Source organism: Cucumis sativus, chromosome 6, assembly GCF_000004075.3.
Source record: "Cucumis sativus cultivar 9930 chromosome 6, Cucumber_9930_V3, whole genome shotgun sequence".
NCBI classification, from domain to species: Eukaryota; Viridiplantae; Streptophyta; class Magnoliopsida; order Cucurbitales; family Cucurbitaceae; genus Cucumis; species Cucumis sativus.
Window position 1 is genome coordinate 7,235,470 of NC_026660.2, and position 24,481 is coordinate 7,259,950.

General features: G+C 29.3%; 3 protein-coding genes and 1 long non-coding RNA gene across 4 annotated transcripts; 2 read left to right on the forward strand and 2 right to left on the reverse strand.

Annotated features, from left to right (window-relative positions):
* Window positions 1-673: 673 nt before the first annotated feature.
* On the forward strand, window positions 674-2,722 carry LOC101216159 (cytochrome P450 78A9). The gene is made up of 2 exons (XM_011658559.2): window positions 674-1,715; window positions 1,823-2,722. Exons 1-2 carry the CDS (start codon window positions 753-755, stop codon window positions 2,465-2,467), a joined length of 1,608 nt encoding a protein of 535 aa, XP_011656861.1. The 5' UTR covers window positions 674-752; the 3' UTR covers window positions 2,468-2,722.
* Window positions 2,723-10,804: 8,082 nt separating this feature from the next.
* LOC101206207 lies at window positions 10,805-14,248 on the forward strand. Its single transcript, XM_004140447.3, has 6 exons — window positions 10,805-11,291; window positions 12,278-12,370; window positions 12,453-12,581; window positions 12,673-12,733; window positions 12,811-12,935; window positions 13,725-14,248. Exons 1-6 carry the CDS (start codon window positions 10,905-10,907, stop codon window positions 13,788-13,790), a joined length of 861 nt encoding a protein of 286 aa, XP_004140495.1. The 5' UTR covers window positions 10,805-10,904; the 3' UTR covers window positions 13,791-14,248.
* Window positions 14,249-14,451: 203 nt separating this feature from the next.
* LOC101206926 (SPX domain-containing protein 3) lies at window positions 14,452-20,141 on the reverse strand. Its single transcript, XM_004140450.3, has 4 exons — window positions 19,889-20,141; window positions 16,246-16,489; window positions 15,216-15,357; window positions 14,452-15,007 (listed from the first exon to the last, which is right to left on the reverse strand). Exons 1-4 carry the CDS (start codon window positions 19,897-19,899, stop codon window positions 14,640-14,642), a joined length of 765 nt encoding a protein of 254 aa, XP_004140498.2. The 5' UTR covers window positions 19,900-20,141; the 3' UTR covers window positions 14,452-14,639.
* A 681-nt stretch (window positions 20,142-20,822) lies between these two features.
* On the reverse strand, window positions 20,823-21,910 carry LOC116404774. The gene is made up of 3 exons (XR_004217848.1): window positions 21,790-21,910; window positions 21,548-21,574; window positions 20,823-21,140 (listed from the first exon to the last, which is right to left on the reverse strand). It is a non-coding gene; the product is annotated as an uncharacterized LOC116404774 (long non-coding RNA).
* Between the last annotated feature and the right edge of the window lie 2,571 nt (window positions 21,911-24,481).

Consider the following 24,481-nt stretch of genomic DNA (forward strand, 5'->3'; position numbering starts at 1 on the left):
ATATCATTTATATTACACCTTTTTAAAAAAATACTTTTAATTAATATTTTTTTTATAATATCAAACTCATTTCATTCCTATACTTTCAAAACAAATATTTTTTTTCGTATGTTTTCATGCTTTACAATTTTATTTTTGTTTTCTCATATATCTCAACACTTTCAAATTTGATTAAACTACAACTCTTTCAAACTCTGTGATCATATAAGATACTTCACTTGATAAACTTTTCTTTTGTAAAAAAACGATATTTATTCTTATGTTTGTGTTTTCTTGTAATTGAGATGCATGTAGATAACCTGCACTTAGGTGTTGTTCTTTTAATAAACTAATAAATGTTTATAAGACTAAATTCTTTATAAAAGAAAAAAGAAAAAAAAGACCCAACATTTAACCTTAGAGGGTTCAGTCAAGCTCATTTGAAAATTTTCTTTTTATAATTTATTAAAAGCATTTGAGAGTAGTAGACAATAAGCATATCAAAGTTGGGTTTTATGTAAATTAATAATATCATATACTATACTGTACTATATAGTCTATACCGGTATGAATATGTAAATTAAAATGTCTTTCTATTATATATACATATAAATATATATAAAAAAACAAGAAAATTATATTTTCCTCCACTACTCAAGGTTTTGTTTTTCCCCTATATAAACCCATTACCTACCTTTGTTTCCCCTCAAACCCATAAACCAACCACCTTTTCTCTTTCTCTGATCTCCACTCTAAGAAGAAAGAAAAAAAAAATGACATTGAATAGCCAAATTGAAAGCCTATGGCTTTTAGCTTTGGCTTCAAAATGCTCATCTCTCACCGAACAAAACTTCCTTTTCTCTTCACTCCTCCTCCTCCTTATTTCCTTTCTCCTCTCCATTTTCTATTGGGCCCATCCCGGCGGCCCAGCTTGGGGCCGCCGCCGCCGCTCCTCCGCCCTCATCCCTGGCCCAAGAGGCTTCCCAGTCATCGGTAGTATGAACTTGATGACGGGTCTGGCTCACCAAAAAATTGCCTCCGTAGCCAAGTCCTTACAAGCTACTCGTCTCATGGCTTTTTCCCTTGCCAACACTCGAGTGATTGTCACCTGCCATCCCGACGTAGCCAAAGACATCCTCAATAGCTCCGTCTTTGCTGACCGCCCGATCAAAGAATCGGCTTACTCCTTGATGTTCAATCGTGCCATTGGATTCGCTCCTTACGGCGTTTATTGGCGAACCCTCCGTCGGATTGCTTCCCAACATCTCTTCTCTCCTAAACAAATCAAATCCTCGGAATCACAACGCCGTCAAATCGCTTCCCAATTGGTCAAAATCCTCTCGTCAACTGCCACGTCATCCACCCATCATCGCATTCGTCAAACTCTTAAAACCGCTTCTTTGAATAGCATGATGGGTTCGGTTTTTGGGCGGTTTTATAATCTCTCTGACTCTAATCCTGAAGTTGAGCTACTTCAAAGCCTTGTGGACGAAGGGTATGATTTATTAGGCCTTCTTAATTGGTCTGACCATCTCCCTTTCTTGGGTGATTTCGACCCACAAAGAATCCGATTTAGGTGCTCCCGTTTGGTTCCCAAAGTGAACAACTTCGTCACCCGCATCATCGACGAACATCGTCAAAATTCAAACCGTGAAACTATGGATTTCGTCGATGTTCTTCTCTCTCTTCAACAAAACGAAAATCTCTCTGACTCCGATATCATCTCTGTTCTTTGGGTAATTTTATTTTTAGTTATTGAATTAATTTTTTAAAAAAAAGAAAGAAAAAAAAAACACATTTTTTAAAATTCTATATCTAATATGAAATGTATTTGAATGTATAGGAAATGATATTTAGAGGAACTGACACAGTGGCTGTTTTAATCGAGTGGATTCTAGCGAGGATGGTTGTTCATGAGGATGTGCAAAAGAAAGTAGAAGAGGAATTAGATAACGTGGTTGGAAAATCGCGTGCCGTGATGGAATCAGACATTCCGTCGTTGGTGTATTTAACGGCGGTGGTTAAGGAAGTTCTGAGGTTGCATCCACCAGGCCCACTCCTCTCTTGGGCTCGTATTGCTATTACGGATACAACCATTGATGGGTATCACGTGCCACGTGGGACTACTGCTATGGTAAACATGTGGTCGATAGCCCGGGACCCACAGATCTGGTCGGACCCACTTGAATTTATGCCTGAGAGGTTTCTGTCAGCAGGTCCAGGTGGTGGTGGTGACGTGGAGTTTTCTATCATGGGTTCCGATCTCCGACTAGCTCCATTCGGATCGGGTCGGAGAACTTGTCCTGGAAAAGCACTTGCTTGGACAACCGTCACTTTCTGGGTCGCTACACTTTTACATGAATTTAAATGGTTGCCTTCTCCAAACCAAAACCAAGTTGTCAACTTTGATGAAGTTCTCAAGTTGTCTTGTGAGATGGCAAATCCACTCACCGTTAAACTATGTCCAAGACGTATTTCAAATAATTAAATTAAAATAAAATTTCTAAATAATTTTAATAAATTAATAATATTAAAGAAATATAAATATAATATATATATTATATGGGTTTAGGGTTTAAAAAGGGAAAAAAAAAAAAAAGAAAAGAAAACCCCCACAAGATGTTTGGCTTTCTAGGAATGTGTTCCTCGTACATTTTTACATCAAGCTCTTATTTTCCCCCTTCTCCCTTTTTCTTTTTCATGTAAATATTAATGGAATGAAATTTGACTTATTGCCATACAATTTTTCTCTCATCTTATCACCTCCTTTCATAATTGATTAAATTAATGAAAAAAAGAAAAGAAAAGAAAGGTTGAATTGAAGGGATAATAATATAAGAGCAAAAATGGGTGGACAAATAATTAAAAATGAAAGATTTAGAAGGATTATGTTTATATATATGTGGGGGCAATTGGGATATGAAAGATCTTAATCTAAAAAATAGCAATGTTTTGTGCCGACGACTTGTAGGTATCTCAACACCTTTCACCAAATAGATTGGACCAATTAAGGAAAAACTACCCCTCTTTCTTACGTCTATCCAAATTTAAATTTAAATTTTATTATTTCTTTTAACTAATTATCACTTCTACTTTATTAATAATAACTATATATATTCACTTTAATATCTTTCAATCAAATTTGTCAACGTCCTATAACTTTCTTTAATGGATGTGTTTTCCATTCATACTTATGTAAGTATGAGTTATAAACTTTGAAAGGCAAATAATTAATAATATTATATAATAAAAGGAAGGGATTTATGAGTTATATTAAGATGAGATGAAAAAGAATTGTGTTGAGAGAAGAAAATATAAAGGAATAGAAAGAAAAAGAAGAAGAAAGGGGAGGGGGGGGAGTGGTGGGGTTAGAGCATCATAGATGTTAGATTTTGTTGTTTGAGCCATTTTAGGACATGGTCCTTCTTGGATGGAAACAAATAATGACGACAAGCTTTGCACTATATTGTACCTTTAGTGTTTTTATGTGGTAGGTCCCTTCATTTCCCCCCCCAACCCACTTTACTCACTCCCCTAATTAAAACTCATTTTTATTCAAGAATCCTATGTTTTTTTTATCCTTTCTCTATTCCTTTTCTTTTCTAACTTCTTTTTTGCATATTAAGTTAATAACAAATATTCTTCCAAGGTCATCTTTTACTTTTTTTCTCCCTTCATTTAATCAAGCAACATCCCCTAGGCTATGTTATCAATTAAGCTTAAACTAAACCAAATTTGTTATTGTTAACATGATCCCTTCAATCTTGGCTAACATCAAGAAAAATGTCCTTTCAATAGGGTCAAGAGAATTTGGGGACAACATGTTGGTTTTGTATATCAATTTCCAAATATCAAGAAATTTGAACCCATTTCTTAATGGGGAATTACTGCTATTAATTGTAAATTGTATCAAGTTATTTGTTTTTTGGCTACTTGGGGATTCTAATGTCACTCTAACTTGCTTTACTTTTTTGGTCAAAAAGAAAAAAGAGACTTTTCTTTTTATATATATAGAAAAAAAAAAAAAACATATTTGAACTTCCCCAATCCTCCATAGTCATATAGATAATTTTCTCTTTCAAACAATTTGGACACTTGGCTGATTTTGAAACATATTTTTTTTCTTTCAACTTGACATTCAATTATTTGGTGCAACTTTAAGCAATAAAGAATATCTGCCTTTCTCTCTTTCTTTCTTTCTTCTTTTTTTATGGGAATTAATTCTCACATGTCACACTCCATTTCTTTCTAAAACTATCTCTCACCATTAATACCCAATTTGGATTAATACCATTTCAATTTACTCTTTGTATCTTCATTTTAGTTTTAGTTTCAAATTAGTCTTAATACTTTTAAACCTTTCATTATCATTATTCTCTCTATATCTTTAATTTCATCAAAGTTTATCCAAAACAAATTTAATTCATCTAGCTATATATTTCATAAACAAACTCAAATAAATCCATTACACTGTTTGTTGATTGTAACAGCAAATTAGGAATGGAAATTGAATTAAGATGGCACGTGGAAATGGTTGATAGTACGAAAAGGAAAAGTATGATAATTAGTGATTAACACATATGTTGTCTTTTGATCAACGTCGGTTGATTGACTATCATATTATTTGATTAGAGATGTCTACGGTGGACTTGGTATAAACAAAACTTTTTCAATTCTCGATCGTTATTTCCTTTCTCAAATCCATCTTCTTGAAACTTTTAGTTTACATTTGTAAGTTCTATAGATGGAAAGTCCACACACGAGATTTTTACTTAGAAAATTAAATAACTTCATCTTAATTCTATTATTGGTAACTTTTCATTTATTTCCAACCAAAACAATTTAGATATTTCAATTTCATTTCTACTAGATAGTTTTTTTTTTTTAAAAAAAAATTTCTCTAACTCCCTCTCTCATTGTTCGAGTAATCCATTCCAGCTAGTTCAATGAAAACATTTTCTATCATATTAAATAATAGGATTAATATATCTATTTAATGGTACCATGTGATGCTCTTTTTCGGAAGGGATGGCATAACAAAATTTAATTGTTCCTAAAATAAATTTATCACCACAGAAGGTTGCAATTGTTTATTTTTTTCTTTTCTTTTTTAATTACATAAAACAAATCTCTAAACTAAGATATATTACATTAAGAACATCGCAACAACAAAATGGGAATATGCTTAAATTAATTCTTCCTTCCAAGGCTGAAAAAGAAAACAACAAAACTTCAAAGGAAAAAACTAATTAGCTATTAATCATGAATGAAAGGCAAAATCAATCTCATTCAATTTGCACAAAACCTGTCGTGAACACTTCAAAACTGTAATATCCATCACCCATTTCTCCCAGGTAAAATTTAAATAAAAAAAATGTAGAATTAACATTCATCTTAATTAACATCAACATGGTCTTTTCTTTTAAACATGAAATATGAAAATGTAAATTTATACTCTTAAACTTTAGGAGTATATCATTTTAAACTTTATATACTTCATGATTTTTCATTCAAGAAAAAATTGTAAAAATGATCATTGTATTAATTGGAAAGATAGAACAGGTTGGATTCGAGTTAACATAATTATTAGTTGAGATTTTTTAAATTTAGGTTTTAGAAAAATTAAAGATATGGAAGAACTGTAGTTGTGAATTCAAAGTATGTGGATGGATAAGAACTAACAAAAAAGAGATGGAAGAAGTTAATTTTGATAATTAATACAAAATCAAAATTAGGCAACAATATTGAATAAATACAAAGCTATATAAGAATTGTTGCCAAAAATACCCTTATATTATTTTCCTGTCACATGCTGAATTATTTGTGGATGTACTTAAACAGAAGTTGCTAAATTAAAGTAGCATTGGTCATAGCTATATTTTCTTGTACTTTTTAGCCAAAATAATGTTAAGTCTAATCCCAATTCATTTTCCTTTTCAACTAATACAACTAGTTACACTTTTAACTTATTAATTACGTGATTCATTATCAATTCATATAAAAAAAAATATTTATTAACTTTAATTATTACCATAGAGATAAGATGTATATTATAGTGATCACCATGTTAACAAAATTTTAACCAATTTTATGAACGTATGTGAACTTTACAAAGGAAACAACCAATAAATTCTTCATTGATCTACTAAAGGTATTATATTCTTTTGAAAGATTGTTAAGAGATTAAATAATTAATTGAGACCTTTGCAAACCTATCTTTAATTTTCTTAGCTTAATCCTCTTGACATAAAATTCAATAGATTCATCTATTCTTTCAAATCAACTAACACCAAAACTTGAGGTTAGTAGTATTTAGATCTAGAATTGGATGAACAATAATGCTTTTCTAAATTAAAGTAATTGGTAGTTCAGGATTAGACTAGGACTTTTAGTAGATAGAATTGTATTATTTAAAATCATGAGTATGTTATACATACAACCAAAACTCATTATATAGAGGATTCCGAGTATAAAGTTGAAGATGATGAAGCTTCTCTAGTTAATAATTATGTAGAGTTTGATGAAAATCTAATTATATTATATGTGAGGGAGGCTATTCAAAGTCCGATCATTATGTTATACAAAAACAAATTTTGAATTTTAATTGTGGGATGATAATTTGTCTTTGCGTTGAACGATAGAGATTTAGCACCAACTGTTTTGCAATTCTTGATGGACAATTGTGTGCTTGAACTTTGAGATAAAATAATTGAATAATAACTTACTCATCTATAGACTGTTCAAACATTTGAATAGAGAATTAACTCTCCCTCTATCTTTTATTTTTGGTTATCATTTAAAAGTAATCTTTTTTTTTTTTCTCTGTTAGATTTACATCGATTCAATTAACCCTAAAAGGTATATTACAAAATTTTAAAAAATATATCAATTTGGGAAGAAACTAAATGTTTTAAAACCAATAATTGGGTTATTAAACAGGGAGCCCATGCAAACTATATTTCAATTGTCCTATCAAATAGTTTTACCTTAGCTTAGTTATATCTACACCCAAATTTCATAAAACAATCTAACCCTTTTGTTTCATATCATGTTAAATCATTATTCTTACTTTCAATCAATATGCCATCTTATCAAATTTGTTTTATGTTCATATAGTATTAAATTTTCTTTAAACTTATAAACTTATAATGTCTCATGAGGGAATTAACTTCAATAATATTGAAAAGAAAAAAAAGAGAGAAAAAAAGATTGAAAATGACAACAAGTTTTGTAGGAAGAAGGGGGACTTAACCAAAGACATTAATTCATTTCATATCAGTTTGTTCAAATGTTATAATAATTGAGTTAAATAAACTATATAATATAAATATAAAAAAATGATATTCTAATTAATCATAGAAATCATCAACTGGATGAAGACAGAGTTTGTAACATCATTTCTTTCCATTTTGAAAAAACAATGAATGGAACTCGCAAATAATTGCAACAACTAAGTATGTTAGGTTGGAATGTACTCATAGTTTAAATCGAAGAAGCTTAATCCCACCAAAAACCCAATTGATTAACAAATGAAATTAGTTTCATTTATTTATTTTTCTTTGTTTGGTCTTTTCAATAACCTCATCAAATTCGTCCTTCCTTAAATATATATTCAAAATGTCAATTCCATTTTTGTTTTCCAATCCTCGTACTACTCCCCAACTAACAACTCTTATCAAACTTTGAGAATGACATCTCCTCTATATGCCTTCTTTTACTGTCTTTTCAACTCCACATTTTTCTTAGGTTTCAAATTAAAAGAGCAGTTGTCCAATGTCCAAGTAAACTAAACGTGAATGTACTTAGAGTTTTATTTTTTTTATTTATTTGATAAGTTATGGTTTTTCTTTAAGACGAGAGTTTTTCACGTAAATTCTTGTGTTTCTTGTTTTATTTTTGTGTGTTTGTTTGTGCACCAAAGGACGAGAGATTTTTCCAACATTTTTGTTAGGAAAAGTTGTAAAAACTTAATTCATACATTTTTTTTGTTATATTGCAAATTTGGTCACGGTAGTTTTTAGAAAATAAAAGTTAGAATTTAGTTAGAGTCGTTTATAATTGGAGTTCAATCCTTTCCCATAGTAAACAATATATCCCTCCAAAAAGAACTATATAAAGATATTTTATTAAATCATATGAACTATTTACGACGATTTTGTCCTACTATAACTAACTTTTAAAATAATTAAACCTACTCAAAATGTGGTATATCGATTAAAGGTGGAAAGATTGAAAACTAAATCAAAACATTTTCCGTACCATTGTATTAATTACAATCACAACTGAAGTTGAAAATTTTGAAAGCATGTAAGTCAAAAATTTTATCACTAACTTTTTAAAAATTAGATTTTATTAATTTTCACCATAATCTTCTATTTATTTCTATTTGAAAGCTTAATAAAAATTGTTGTCTAACAGTTTTTGCTTCTCTTGTTTCGAGAAAGGGTAAAGATTATTGTTGGTAAAACTGAAGCTGCATAAGCTTATGTCATTTAGTATGATTTAACCTTTTATTATTATTATTATTATTTATGAAATTCAAACTTTTCCTTTACCCAAAAAAGATCAAACTTAACACAAATAACAAAATAAAGAAAAAACTATTTACGTAAATTATTTTCAATTTAAGTTTTGAATTTCGTATATGAATTATATTTTAGATTTGGTTTATAACTTTATTCATAAGATGGGGAGCCTCATCTAATCCCTTTATGTATATATATTCTTTATAGAAATCATATATATATAGAATAGAATAGAATAGTCGAAGGTGGACTCCCCCTAAATAGCATCTTACAATGTCCACACATTTGTTTGTAGTTAATTATATTATGTAAAAGTTCTTTATTACAATTTTCAATAATTAAAAGAAAGAAGTAAACCATAGATAATTTGTTGAAATATTTTTTTAATATATTAATTTATTGAAATCAATAAAATAAATTATTGGAAAATTTTCAAAATATAATTTTAGATATATATAAGAATTTAAATTAGTAGTAGGTAGGACGTGATAGCTAACCTTGATTTTATTACTTAGATAATAACCCTATTTAAAACGATTTTCTTGTGGGATATTTTAATATTTCATAAACAAATAATATGTTAAGTTAATGATTTCAATTCATTATTTTATCCACAAAAGTCAATATTTTATTTACATTAAAATTTCGTTTTAAATAATTGAAATAAGATATTATTTTATGTTGATTATTATTCCATAGTTTAATTTTTTTTTTTATATATAAACATGCAATATAATAATACACTCTTCCTATATCATAAGGACACAAACAAAAATAAATTATTCTTAAGTCTTTGATATCTCGTATTCACAAATGACAAACAACAATTAATTTTCCACTAAATTAATAGAAAACAATATAAATTAAGGAAAATTGTTATTGATGGAAAAAAAGAAAAGAAAAAACTAATACGTCTATTTGTATATTTAATCATTGTTGAGTATACATTTGAATTTCTTTAGAAGTTTTTTTGAATACTAATTTTCAAATTAAACTTGACCTCAGTTTTAAAAGTTTTATAGAATATAAATAAAACAAAACAATCAAATCTATTTACTTTGAGGTGTATATTTATCAAAGGGAGGTTCTAAACTTTTATTTACAATATGAAACGAGGTGTTGATAGGATATTGAACCAATAAGATCCTTTAAGAATTTAGAGATTTCTTTTTTTCTTTTTTCTTTTGGTCATTTAGAAGCTAATATTAATGGCTTTTATTGAATATTGTAATGGAACATAACTGATCAATTATTGAGAATTAAACAACATAAAAAATACACTAATTTTCTTTTTATATTATAAGGTTTCAACCTTCAATACTCAATTAATTTACTAAACAAATGTTAATAATTATACTTAAATAAGTATATATTGAAGTTGAGGTCAACGTTTTGAAGTCATGAATTCATTAAAAAAAAAGAGAGTTCAAATTCAATACATTGTTAAAATATAGGATTAAGATTTTCAACTTAATTAAAAACATAAATCATAATTAAGATGAATGTATTTTTTTAAAAATACAATATAATAGTATTAACTCTTAGTACGTAATGTGCTAGTAACTAAATGGTTTTTGTGATTTGATCCGTATTGAACTTTGTAATACACGTAGGCTTTAAATGACTGTAAGCTAATAATTAATTAAAATAAAATTATAATAAGTTTCAAATATTTTTGTGAAGGATGGGTAAAACATGTGGATGAAAAGGTTATAGTCTTGAATTTGTGAAAGTGTTAGGGAAAAGATATTTGAAAAAATGTTTTGAAGCAAAAGAAAGAAAGAAGGTTAGATCTTTGCTTTGGGCCTCTATTTTATTTGGAAATAAATTGTGAAGTTGGATAATGCATGGAACCTTTGAGTTCCTCAATGTATTTAATCTTAGGTTGTTTGTGTAAAAGTGAAGGCCCATTTATTAAGGCCCAAAATGGATTGTTAGATTTTATGTTCACGAGTTATATAATTTAAAATAAACTCCTTTAATTAATTAGTTGCTATATTTGAAAACATGTTAATAAGGTAATAATTAATGTTTGAAAGATGAGTTTGAATATCAAAAGGTTAAAATGACTTAAAATAGTACTCAATTTCTATTTAAATTTTTGATATCATATGTTTCGTCAATTAATCGAACAAATCAACTTCGATCCTTACGAATGATGAATGTAGACATAAAAATAGTTTGGTGAGTAATAAAGATGAATATTTACGATTTATTTGTTTATTTATGTGAGAAATTGATAAAGATTAGAACCGATTTTGGCAATTAAACTTAAATCAAAATATTGGGTTTCTTATGACATTTTAGAAGTAAAGAACAGTCTCAAACAGCAGCCCAAATCAGCGTCAAAAAGTAATCTTTAATGCTTTGAGGCAGTTGTGACCAAAACTCAAATCCAAAATGTCGAATCGCGACCTTACTGATTCCGAGCACGACGAGGAAACTCCTAATTCTTCAACTACCCACTCAAAGAAGAAGCTCAGAGGTTCCATGAATGGCAGAAACGTCAAGGATGTGCCGGAGTATGAGAAACAGAGGATTTCTAGGATCGCCGAGAACAAGAAGAGAATGGAGGCCCTTGGATTGGCCAAAATGGCCACCTCATTTTTGGATTCCTCCAAAAATTTGAGGAAGACTGATATAAAGGGGAAGCGGAAACTGGGGGAAGCTGCCGATGATGATTATAAGCCTGGCAATGATTCTTCAAGTTCTGAAGATGAGGATGACTCGGAGGAAGGGGATGAAGATTTTGGAAGTGGGAAAGTTTCTGGGTCTCGTGGAACGAAGGTGATCACTCTCCCTTTCCTGTGCATGTACTGTTGTATTCATGATTCTGGGGTGTTTCTTAGCTTGGTTAACTGATAATTTACTGTTGTGATCATTAATCAACTACTGTGTACATGATGTTCAATGAGTAGAATATTTAACATTTTTCCTGTTTCCATGTTTGTAATATGGTATGGTGAGAATATGAATTCAATAGACAAACATCCCTAAAAGGAGCTTATAAGAATCTTCTTAGTTAGCTTCCTAGGAAAAAAAAACTTTTAAGTCTTTGGTAAAAGAGTTGAGGATGTCTTTCTCCCTTTAGAATTGGAGAAGAGCTTATTGATGCTAGAGTGGAAATTTTATGAGAAGCTTTGAGGAAGATTTAGAGTTTGTAGGAGGTTATTAGTTTTTTTTTCTCTTAGAAAAAAGTCCTGAACAAATTGTGGTGCAACTTTTAATGAAAATAATGTGAAAGAGATCAAGGAGCATGGAAAGATTTGGAGAAAGATAAGAGGATACTTCTAGGTTTTGGGAAGTCTTCCCTATGAGGTTTTGTATTCTTTCTCTGAGCTTTTTGATGGATTACCAAATATGGCAAAAGCATTGTTCAATACTTTAATTGGAAAGGAACCACAGCCCACCAGCTTTCCCTAGCTCTTTGTATACCTCCTTTTTACTCGATAGATTCAGTCATTTTTTGTCTCTCTCTCTCTATATATATTCAGGGTACTTGAGAAGGGGGACTCATAATCAGAACATGTATACTTTTTATGATGGGGTCCTCACAAATATTATGGAACAAGAGCAAAAGTCTCAGTTTCACTTTTAGAAGTAGAGAAAAGAATGCAATTGTGTGTTATCGCATTCAGGGAACTTGAGTCCTGCCCAAAATATATTAAAAAGGAAAATGTATATTCTGCATGTATTTTATGTACAAATGCAAAATTCATCTATTTCAACTCGATCTAGTTGGTGGCCTAAATAGTGGTTAAATTTTATTTCAGGGAAAGAATAGAGGATCAGAAACAAAAAGGAAAGTTTCTGTCAAGAAATCAAACAACTTTAACCATGAGGATGATGATGATGCATTGCAACAGGTAGATTCATAATATTCCATCAATATTTTGTAATATAAGAAAGCACAAACACGCTAAATATATCCTATGGTTTCCCAAGCAGGCCATCAAACTTTCACTTCAAGATTCTGGCGAAAATTCTGATGCACAGGTGCAAGGTTCTTTTGAAAATGTTAGAAGGAAAAACTTGAAGAATCAGGAAGCGAGAGGAGGGATGAAGAGAAAAGGATTGGTAGCATTTTTACTCATAATGTAGTATGATAACCTTGGTGATCCTTTATTCTTCTTTACCTCAATGCTTCTTCTTCTCATCTGATCTGCAGTTCACTAGTCGGATGCAGATGAATGAGGATGAACTTATCATGAACTTCTATTGTTTTGATGGTATTTTGTATATTGGTAAGATATTAACTGCACTTTAAAGTAATATTTACTACTGACCTGTTGAACTTGGCTAATAGAGTCGTGGAAAGGAGGCATTACTGTTCGTGACTTGAAAAGAGTGGCAGATGCTCATGATTTTACTTGGTCTGAGATAGAATTAAGGGATATGATTGATTGCTTTGACAATGATGGAGATGGGAAGGTTAGTTTCTTGGTTTCATGTTCTTCTTTCATCTTTTAATCCCATTCGTTCTCTTTATACTATGAATCGTAATCTAATATACATGTTCTTTATTTTGTCATTCAAGTTTTGAAATTTTTATTAACACCATCAAACTTATCCATTATTTTATATTCTTAGTCCTTTCTATAGCTGCATAAAAACACCAATGGCTTACAACATGATACCATATAGAGTTGACTTGTTTAGGAAAAGACATCTTGACATCAATTGCAATGATGTACTGAGTTTAACCTTTTACATTACGTTAACAAACTTCTTCAAGTTATAGTTTTTTCAAAAAAAAATTGAAGCATCTTCCATGCTTAATTTTTAAAATGAAACAAGATTTATGAATTATCTTTATGGTGGTTGTTCTGATAATGCGGTATGGTAGTTGGTACAAAAAAGATCAAAACGTTAATTCTACCTACCAAAGAAATAACAAAATGTACTTTATTTTTTGGACAAGAAAATGAAATAATAATAGTAAAGTGCCTCAATTTCAGCACCGTTGGAAGGCTGCAGATAGTTTGTGTTGTTTTATATCTCAAACTACTGGAATATTTTTCTAACTGAAAATTTCATTATCGACCAGTTACTTATATGAATACTTTTTGGACAAGAAAATGAAACAATAATAGTTGCTTGTTGCTTCATCCAGTAAATATAATTACTTAGATCTAACATCATGACAAACTAATCTTGCTTGTATCTCACCTTTGATGCTCCTCAAGATATACCTGTCCTTCATTTTCTTTTCTATAACAGTTAAATCTGGATGATTTCCGGAGAATAGCTGGTCGATGTAACATGATAAAAGAGTCCATCACATGATGGAATCGGACATTGATAGACTGGTGCACCAATGTGTGAAGGAGAATTTATAGCAAGAATTGAAGAGCATTGTGATATTGAATCTCTGTACATTTTTCTAGGACAATCAAATTCAGGTATGCTCTTTATCCAGCTATTCAGAAGCAAATTGTGAGGGTTGTTGCAAAGAGAATCAAAATTTTCTTGTTGGAAGGAAAAACCCTAACGATCATCATAAGATGAGGGAGAATAATGGCTCTGGACAACAAGAGTATCCGATCATGATTTTGTTGAATTTCAAAATATTAAGGAAAGCATTTGAACTTGTCATTATAATGTAAAACTCTGACCCATGTGTTTCAAGGAAAATATGCATGAGCGCATTCGGTTCTTGTCAAAACTTACTCCTTTCTAAAATTTTGTGTTATGGTAACACTGAATCTAGAATTACAAGATCTTGATTATTATGTCTGTTTGAAGTTTTATTACTCTCGTATTTCTGTTTGGCATTGTCCTGTTTTTTAATCTTGTTCGACTATGACATTAGCCGTATTGTAAGTTTAAACTCATTTTCTCTAAATAGTCTATCTTCTTTCCTTAGGTCTTGATTTTCTATGACCTATATAGAGTCTTAAGAGAGATCATGAAAGTAGCAGCAAAAAGCATGAATAAAATAAACACGTTACATACACACACATAGATTCTATATATAAAAGCCAATCAAAACTTCAACTAAACACACACAACTATTTTCTATATAAACAAACATAAAGAAGAGAGTAAAAATATTTGGTGGGGAATTAGTGAAGTGTATTATTTTATATATATATATTGTGTTGTAGTGTTGGAAGTAAGTAAGTAATAAGATAACTAGAGAATTGGAATGGGAGAGTTGAGCTGAAAGGAGTGGATGAGATCAGAATCAGGCAAGTTGAGAGGTGGCAAAGAGAAATGGCTATAAGTGGAGCTTCTTCTTCTGATTTCCTCCAAGCTGAGCAGAGCTGAAACTGTGTTTCTGAAAATTCCTTCACTACCAACTGAAATATTAGGCTTGTTTTCATTGTTGAATTGTTGTTTTGGGGTCGGGAAAATTGCATCAATGCTAACCTCACAATCTTTGATCATCTTAGAGAGTGAATCTGTTTTGTAGAATGGCTGTTGGAGTATGCTTTGAATGAATGGTAGCCTTAATAATCCCCCTGTTCTCTTGTCATATTTCTTTAGAATTTTCCCTAATCCTGCAATATGAAACCATATTTAGTCTGTTTCTTCTTGTGTGCATATTCCAATCTTTTACTGCTCTTTCGAAACTTAGGTAAACGATATATCAGTTTATTTCATAGACATCAGGTTATCTCAAGCCATAATTTAAAGCTTAAAAAGAAATAATATGACAGATGTGTTAATCTACTTTTTAAATTTTAGATTAAAATAAAGTTGAATTACCTGTATAATTAAGATTGCTGTAGTTGAGTAAGAGAACCATTTCACCATGCAAATTCACTATGTCTTCTCTAATTTCTTGTTTATGATCATCCATTTCATTTCCACGTGGACCCCAACTTTCCAAAATTCTCTGTCTCAATTCCTACGTTATCAAACATAAAATATAATTAACCATCAAACATAAAAATGTCAATAACGAATAAGAGGTCGAATAAGAAGTCGTAGCTAGACTTTGACACTCACGAATATCATGTTTTTTTCTTCCCACGTTTAAATAGAATAAATTTCAGCATCTTTATTTCTTTAGTTAAAAGATGTAAAGTTATAAAGCTTACTCATTGACATAATATGGACGTCCATAGAGATAGGTGTTAAAATCTTATTAAAGAAATTACAAATACTAATAAAAATAATGATGAATAAAAAAACTAGATAATTAACAATTGAACACACTGGTAAATTTGTTTTGTAATTTATATTCAAAATAAAAATGAGTAAAAAGAAAAGAAAAATAGTATGAAGTAAAAGAGAGGGTTTTAAAGAAATACTCACTAATAGGGTTTTGTCAATAATGGATGACCCAATACCAATAAAATAATCTCTAAGTTTGAATATATAGATTTTTTTTTTCTAAGAAAGAAAGGTATGTTTAAACTAATTCACTGTTTTTATCTTTTGTTCTTTTGTAATAAAAAATTATTTAAAATGCTTTGTTCCAACAAATCCCAAATTCATACATCATTTTTTAACATTAGAAAATCATATAAGAGTTTTGTTATGCTCAAAAACATTTTCTGTCCAAATATTTTATAGGCAATAGAGTTTAAAATAATGTCTTTTTTTTTTTCTTTAAACTGGTGAGAAAACATCCTACCCTTTTTGACTAAAAAAGATTTAAACACATTGTAAAAAGAAAAAAAAAGAAAACTTCAAAATATTTTACAACTAAACATTAAAACAAATAATTAAGATTGTGAAACATTAACTCCACAAACAAAATTTTAGAACTTTTTCTAAAAGGAAGACTTACCCGATGACGGATCACTAAATCTTCTTCTTGCTCTACAAAAAAGGAATTGAACTTGTCGATCTCGGAGTTCAACAAGCAAACAAAATCAGCATCAGCATTATTATTGATCACATCAACGTTGTTAGAGATAAGGCGAAGGAGTTTCTTCAAGTCCTTGTAGGAGAGGAATTTATCTCGCCAATCGGGCAATGTGTCATCAACCTGTTGCTTGAGACGTTTCCCAAACTTCATGGTTTTTTTGCTTCTGTTTATGGAGAAGGGAAAAGAGGAAGAAAGGGGAAGGTGGGGGAGGGGGTTTATATGAAGAGAAGAGGGAATTGAAGAATATTAGGAGGATATGCTTGGCGTGATGAAGTGGCTATTTATTTAGGGGCAAAAAAATTAAAGTATAAAAAGAAGTCATTCAAAGTAAAAAAAGAAAAAAAAAAAAAAAAAAGAAGAAGAAGAAGAAAGCATATTCCATTGGTTTATTATGTTTTTCAATATTTGTAATAAATGGGATATAATTGATGTATGGAGGGACTCTCACTTTTTGCCTCTTTCTCATTGCTTCCCTACAATTTAAACATCCAACCATATTTCATTTTCATTATTGTTTGGTTTAATTTTCATTGGTGATATTAAGCATATCTCAATGAGGTTTGGAATCATTCCAATTTCTCTAGTTCCAACTTTTTAACCATACTTTTATATCCTTATTAAAAATTTTGTCATTTAAAATTAAATTTTAGTACATTTTTAAATTCAAGCGTTGCACCAACTACTTTGATATTGATAGAAAATAATAAACATCGTAAAACTGAAAAATTTTAAATAATATTATTGTAAATAACTATAGGTTATAAATAGTTGTAAACGTTGTTGTTATATTTGAAGCTTCCAAGTTGCTATACCCACACCTACAACTACAACAAGTTGAAGACCTAACTTTTTTTTCGTCAAAGTTCTCAATTCTATGTTTTAGTCTCTAATGTTATAGAAATGTTTGTTTTTTTCAACTTAGTCCTTACTAATCATTTTAACTTAAAATTGATTAAGGAGAATGAAGCAAAATGCATAGTCCTTTTGAGTTAGTGAATTTGGAAGAGGGAGAAAGATGATGTTCCAGAGAAAAGTTAAATAATAATCCCAACCTTACCTTTCTTATAAAGAGAATGGAGATGTCTTATTCAATTAAATTATATGTGTGGGTATATTTTAATTGTTTCATATATGTGCATATTTTAATTCTATCATGTTCATTAATTAATAAATAAATTAAATGTGGCCTTGGTCTATACCATGAGAAGGGTTAGAAGTAATGAAATTTTATATTTTTTTTACTTTTGTGTAATATATGATTTTCCCCCTAATGTTGTATTTTTTTATTATTAATTTATAATTTCATTGTATATTAACTTTAATTTATAATATGAGAAAGGCTAGATTGCTTCTTTTTTTTCAGCTATATATATTTCTTTTGAAAATCATGGTTGGGTTCAAGAACATATGATTGTCAATTTTTTCTCTCTCATGTTATAGAATAATAAAAAAATTAGGTCACATTTTAATCTCTCTAACACACAAGTTATGAAAAATAAAACTAATAATTATATTACGTTTTAAACTGAAGTACATGTCAAATATTAACAAATTAAGCTATTAAATTGTAGATGTTAGGTGCTTCCATCTATTTATTGATCACGTTTGACTAAAGTCTAGGAAGTTAAAAAAATAAAAAATTATATTTAATTTCGAGAATATGGGTTGTCATATTGGCGAGGAAACATGATGTGAGAATAACTAAAACGACAGAAGAAAATGAACACTATAAATTTTATATATAATATATTATGTGCCAATAATCAAAATTACAAATATTGACTTTGACTAAACAACTATTCTTTCTCTTTAAAAAGAAACTATGAAAGCCCAAAACATGTAGAATAATATATTTTATGATGTTCCAAAGTTTCAATTCATATAGAATATGATCTGGATATGCCTTTTTATGCCTTACAATCACATAAACTTAAACTAAAATGGAATATAATCAGATTAACACAATCACACCAGTTTAATTCATTATATTGCAATATATGCAGTTAGAGAGAACTAAAAGAAATTCAGTTTAATTTTGAATCTGTACGAAAATAAAATAGTTTATCATTCTAATACTATTAGTTCCAATTTTCAATTCAGATATAGTATGCATTCTAATACTATTAGTTCCAATTTTCAATTCAGATATAGTATTTGGTCATAATAGCATTTGAAGGATATTCTTTTCTTCCATCCTTTTCCTTTCTTAATTATTTGTTTTTCATGTTAAGCATAAACACATTATTTTCTTTCTTTCTATCTAGTACTTAGTGTCGTTAATAGTTACACTAAAGATAATTATATTTTATTTCATAAATATTGAGGAGTTTTTTTTTATCTCTTTTATTATTTTAGTATCGTGACATTATTAAAACATGTACTCTCCTTTAACTTAAATTTGATTTGTAATACATCTCCATGTAAATAGGAGGTGAATATAACAAAATATTTGTGAGAAATTATCAAAGAATGATTGGTTTATGAAAAGTTCCTCTATCGAATTCACAACAAAATGAAAGTTCTATGATTTAGCAGTGTTGACCTGTGCTGCCAATGTAAATTATCTATGTATAATGTTGATTGTTCTTTTTATCTAATATATAGTAAGATGTTTAATTTTATGAGGTCTAACAATATTATTGTCGAAGACTCTTCAATATTTACAAATTTGAAAAGTCAATCGAGATATGTAACTTAATTTCGATACTTGTTGACCTTTTATAAAGTATATTTAAGTCATTAAACTTGTGTCTATGTCTAAAATAAATTTAGGTGAATCCATTAGGTCTAAACTTACCCTATTTTATTTTACCTATTAGACTTTTGTCACTTTCTTTAAAGTATTCACGTATTTCAAATCTAAAGAAAAGTTTAAAGAAAAGTTTAGCTTGCAACTTTGATAAATAAGCTTTGATAACAAATTTATTTAAAAAATGCAACTTTGTGTATCAAATGATTGAGAAATAACAACTTAAACTCCAAACGAATTATCTAAAAAATGTGTTTTCAGCTGGAAAGAGGTCCCAAAAACATTTCTTACAAATGTAAGAGATTTTTTTTTTTTTTTTGTTAATTCCCCATGCTCCCGATGCTAAAACTAGAAGCTAATATTTTTTTAAACTATTGTCGAGTGCATTTTCTCAGGTTCTTCTGTTTGTCATCCAATTTCAACCAAATATTTAAAAAAGAAATTATTTTTTTAGTATTTGACTGTGAATTCACCATTTTTTAACAATTTTGTGAAACAAAAGTGAATTTTAAAATCTAAAAAAAAATTGTTATCTTGCGTAGCTTTTAGATTGTCCAAACTTTTAATATAGATAAAAAATGCTAATGAAATATATAGAAGCAAAGATCTCAAATAATCTAACTCCAAGTTTATCAATCTTGATACAAGACACAAGACACGAGTCATATTCGTATAATCTTATAAAAAAACCAATAACTAAAAATAACCATTCAAACTTATTAAAACATATACTCTAGAGGCTAGAAATTTGAATCTTCCAAAACTTAGCTTAAATCCTTCAAACACATGTAAGAATACGAGTATCCAATTTACCTTGGCAACATTCTCGAAAGATCAAGGTGCCTAAATCACGATTTAATGTGAGGTGGTCGGCCATATCCATGAGCTTCTTTAGCTGCTTTCTAGTCATCACTACTTTGATTCTCAAAGGCCTTGAACTTGATCTCAATCCTTCATAGCCCTCAATTGGATGTACCAATTTTCTCTTTGCCACCAAATTTCCCATGTCTCTCTTCACTTCTTAATTGGAATATATTTAAGAACTATATTGAGAGATGTGTGTGCAAGTTAAAGTTGAAGGAGGGTTTAATTATTTGTATTGATCTCTCCATTATTTTGAGCATTAAAGATGGAGGTTGAAACTTAATTGTCCTAAAATTAAAGAGTGGAGTCCCCAACCCATTCAATATGCATTAAATACTTTAAGTTTGTGGCTATAGCTGTAGCTCAATGGTGTATTGTGTAATTGAAATTTTCAAAATTTTAGTTACTGGTCACTAATCTATCACCATTATTTCATGTTTGTTGAGGAAGCATTATTCTCCTCTATTATATTTTATTTTCAATTTAGTCTTCAATTTCTTATTATCGTTATCTAATATAATATTGATTATTCTATCAAATTTATTTTTAATATATACTCGTCTTTTTTTTTTGTTGAAACAAATTCAAATGCTTCAGCTTTACTCCTTATGCCTTGATATGATTTTTTATTAATTTAGTTATTATAATTTGTTATGTGATAAATAGTTAAATTAATTAATTATCGAAGAAAAACTAAGTTCCACTGTACTATTAAATTACTTAAATCACTCTTTACTGTCTATCCTACATGTTTAGCCTTCACAAGGCTAGAGTCGACTACGTATTAGGTCTAGCTTTTTCAGTAATTTTTCGAGCCAACAATGACGATGATGAGAGCAAGAGATTTAGGAGATAATAAACTATACAAGAAAACACATATACAGAACACACAAATTCAACACACTTAAGGCATTGATAATTAAGAACCTCAATCCACAACAAAGCATAACATAGGCTTTCACTTTCACACAAAGAAACCATAAAAAACCATATTCCATGCATATATGGACTTACAGTTTCAATGGCAATCTTTTCACAAATAAAAAAGAAAAAGAAAACGAACGAAATTCAGACAGTTCATCAACGTTTTTATTCAAAAGCTTTGTTGGTTTGAGCTTTTTTTTTTTCATTTTCTTTCCAAATGCTTCACTTGCAGTCGCATGAGTCACATGAGCAGCTGCTCCCACAGCTGCACCCACTCCTATACACAAAATTAAAGAATCTCACCATATTTAATTATATTTATTTTATTAAGTGATATCATATGTCATATGTAAATATAATGGCTATCTAAAGTTAGGAATTTGAATTGTTTAATTTAAATATATGGAGATTGGAAATCATTTCCCTTGAGCTATATGTTAACCTATAATGGATAACATGGCTAACATAAATGTAGGAACAAGTGTGTGTTAATATAGTTAAAAAAAAAAAGTAAGAGAAGAAGTATATCTCAATTGTTAAGTTATGGTCAATTTTACTAATAATTAATGTCCTATTGATTGAAATAACTACTAATGGTGTAGGAATGTACTATTTATTATTTATTATAGTAGGTTATTTAAAAAAAAACACACACTAAAGATTATTCATATATTAATTACTTACATCAGGGACGTTGCCTGTGTGATGGACCTACAAAGATATAAAAGGTAACTCTTAAATGACAAATCATTGTTATATTGATATATTTATTAGTAAAAAGCAATATCCTACCAATAAAAATAACCATTAATTCTTTTATATCAATTCAGGCCATACTAATTAATATGGAATTAATATTTTTAAGACCTTTACAAAATGAACTACAGACCAATAATGTAAGAAAAAAAAAAGAGAGAGGGAGAGACCCAGATTGGCAGTTGCAGCTGTCTCCACAGGAGCAGCTATCACCACATTTGCATCCAGAAGCCATTTCAGTTTCAAAGCAGAAAAATATTTTGAGGGTACTTAGGGATGGTTAAAACTTTCAAAGCTGTGTGTGATTTGGGCTCTAGTTTCCCTCTTTATTTATAGAGATCTTGAGGTTTAAAACTAATCAATTAACATCATACACGTGACAGTTCGCACATAGACTTTATCACCTCCTACTTTTGTTTTTAGGTTAAATTACAAGTTTGATCATCTACTCTTGTAATTTGCTATTATCTTCTTCGTATATATCACTCAACTTCAATAACTATTCAGGGAAGGCTCCTTCACCCGCATCGTGGTTAAAATAAATTTGGTAGAGAAAATATTTGAGAAGGAAAAGGTGGGTTAGAACTAAGAGTAAACCTTCACCCTCAAATTTGTTCATCTCTTATAAGCTTATGTTTGAATGGATTAAAAGAAAGAAATATTTTTAAAAGTGTTTTCAACAACTATTTTAAGCGGTTGTTAAAGAAATATCAAAACTTGTATAACAAAAACATTATATTAATGTGTTAATATTTCTATTTTGTTGGTCCTGTTTGTTTTTATTTTAAAATTTATTGTTGTTGTCACCTGATGTATCTCAACTTTAATATAATTTTAATTATATTTTAAATTGGACTCCATCATCCCATAGTTTTAATATGTAAATAAAACCTTGGTATGTTCACATCTTGGTGTGGTCTGGTCTATGTGTAGGAATGGCAATGGATAAAAAAATATGACGTAGACTATCACATAAATAAAGAAATAAATATTGATATCATCTTGTTTTTAACAATACCAAAACAACAACAACAAAAATAATAAACAACTTTAGAAAATTTTAATCAACAAATTCTTTGTTTTAAATTGACAAGATTTAGAAGCCACCTATATATCCATCATAACCACACAACTAATCCATCAACTTCTTATATACTCGTTGTTTATCTTTTTTGTTTTTCAAATATTATTAAGTTGGAGGAAGTTGGAAAAAATTCAGTAACCTACCTACTGTTGGCTACAGTACTTTGTACTAATTAAGAAGAACAAAATTAATTTGTATAATTCCTCCAAATTAAAATAAAGCTTTTATTAGTTTGTGTTATTATGATCTTTTGGCAACAAATTAAGAAAATTTCAATCTTTTAATAATGTGTGTAATTTAGTTATTTGTTCGTTAATTAATAATATAACGCACAGTTGTTTATTCCCATTTAATTGAAAGGTTTGCTTGTAAAGTTTGTTTATATATTTTCATTACAATCAAATGGCAAAGTATGTATAATCAATAGGTTAAAAATTCAAATTTCTCATTCTACATACTAAAAACTAATAGTTGGTTTATATTACTCTTCCATTATGGGACAAGTTTGCTAATATATAGGTCAAGTCCTTCTTAATCTATATGATGTTATGCATATCTAAAAGGAATTATTTGATTAATCTAGGCCATGATCAAGAATTGTGTTAGTTTCTTCATCCACGACACCTTGATGATGAGATCATCAACCAAGCACAACGTGATGATTGTTGAATGGGTCTCTTCTCCTCTAGAGTCTATCATTCTTCGTCATGGCAACTGCCTTCTTTGACTCATCGGTGCCCACGACTCTGCTACTTTAGCAGAGATCACACATCTTGATCGTTTGCCATAGTTCAAAATTGTTTCTCTTGGTGAATTATTATCGATTTTCATGTTTACAACTAACATCTTAACGATTAAGGTTAGATACCAGTTTATTACAAAATTAACAAATAAAGAATACAAAGAAGCCAAAAAAATACCGTGGAGAAACGATACACAAATTTACATTAGTATGGTAGGTATGTCCATGAGGCATAAAGTGAACCACTTTTGTTCAAGAGAATATTACAAAACACAAAAATAGTGGTGCCTTTAGCGTTAGAAAGTTTATATGATGTATTCTCTAAACTCTATATAAATAAACTGCAAATAATTAAATATGTCAAATGCGATTCCTACTCTAAGTTTTGGAAGCATTAGGTCTCAAAATCCCTAGTAAGAGTGTTAAAATAACCCAAATAATTCAAACAACGTTGTAAGGTTTGTGTTAGAGTTTAATTTTTATTTTGGCTTGGATTAGGATAAAATTTTATGACCTATTAGCAAGACTCCCTAGTTGATCATTGGAAATGCCAAATCCAAGACAAGACATTACTATATTTGTGAATTTTGATTTAATGAGATAATTATTGTTTTTGGTAATAAGCTTAAATTGTTTAATGAATTCAAAGTATTTGTGGATGTGTTAAAAAAGAAGAACTTATTTCTAAAATAGTGTAATTTTAGAAATTAAGGTCGGCCAAAATTATCGATAAAAATAGGCTAGTTTTGGACCACCCTTCCTCCTTATGTTATACATATATATATCAATATCCAATTTTTCACCTTTCCTACTTTAATTTTTTCTTAATGGAAATTATACCTTTTTTTCAATTTCCAATTTTATTTTTATAAAACACATATTAACAAAAGATGTTATTAAAAATATATTAAACAAACAACAAATATTGGATATTAAATTTATATATATATATATAATTGGAAAAGAAAAAAAAGGGTAGAACCCAAAATTAGCATCTATAGTTTACCGAACCCTATTTTTGAGATTAATTTCTAAA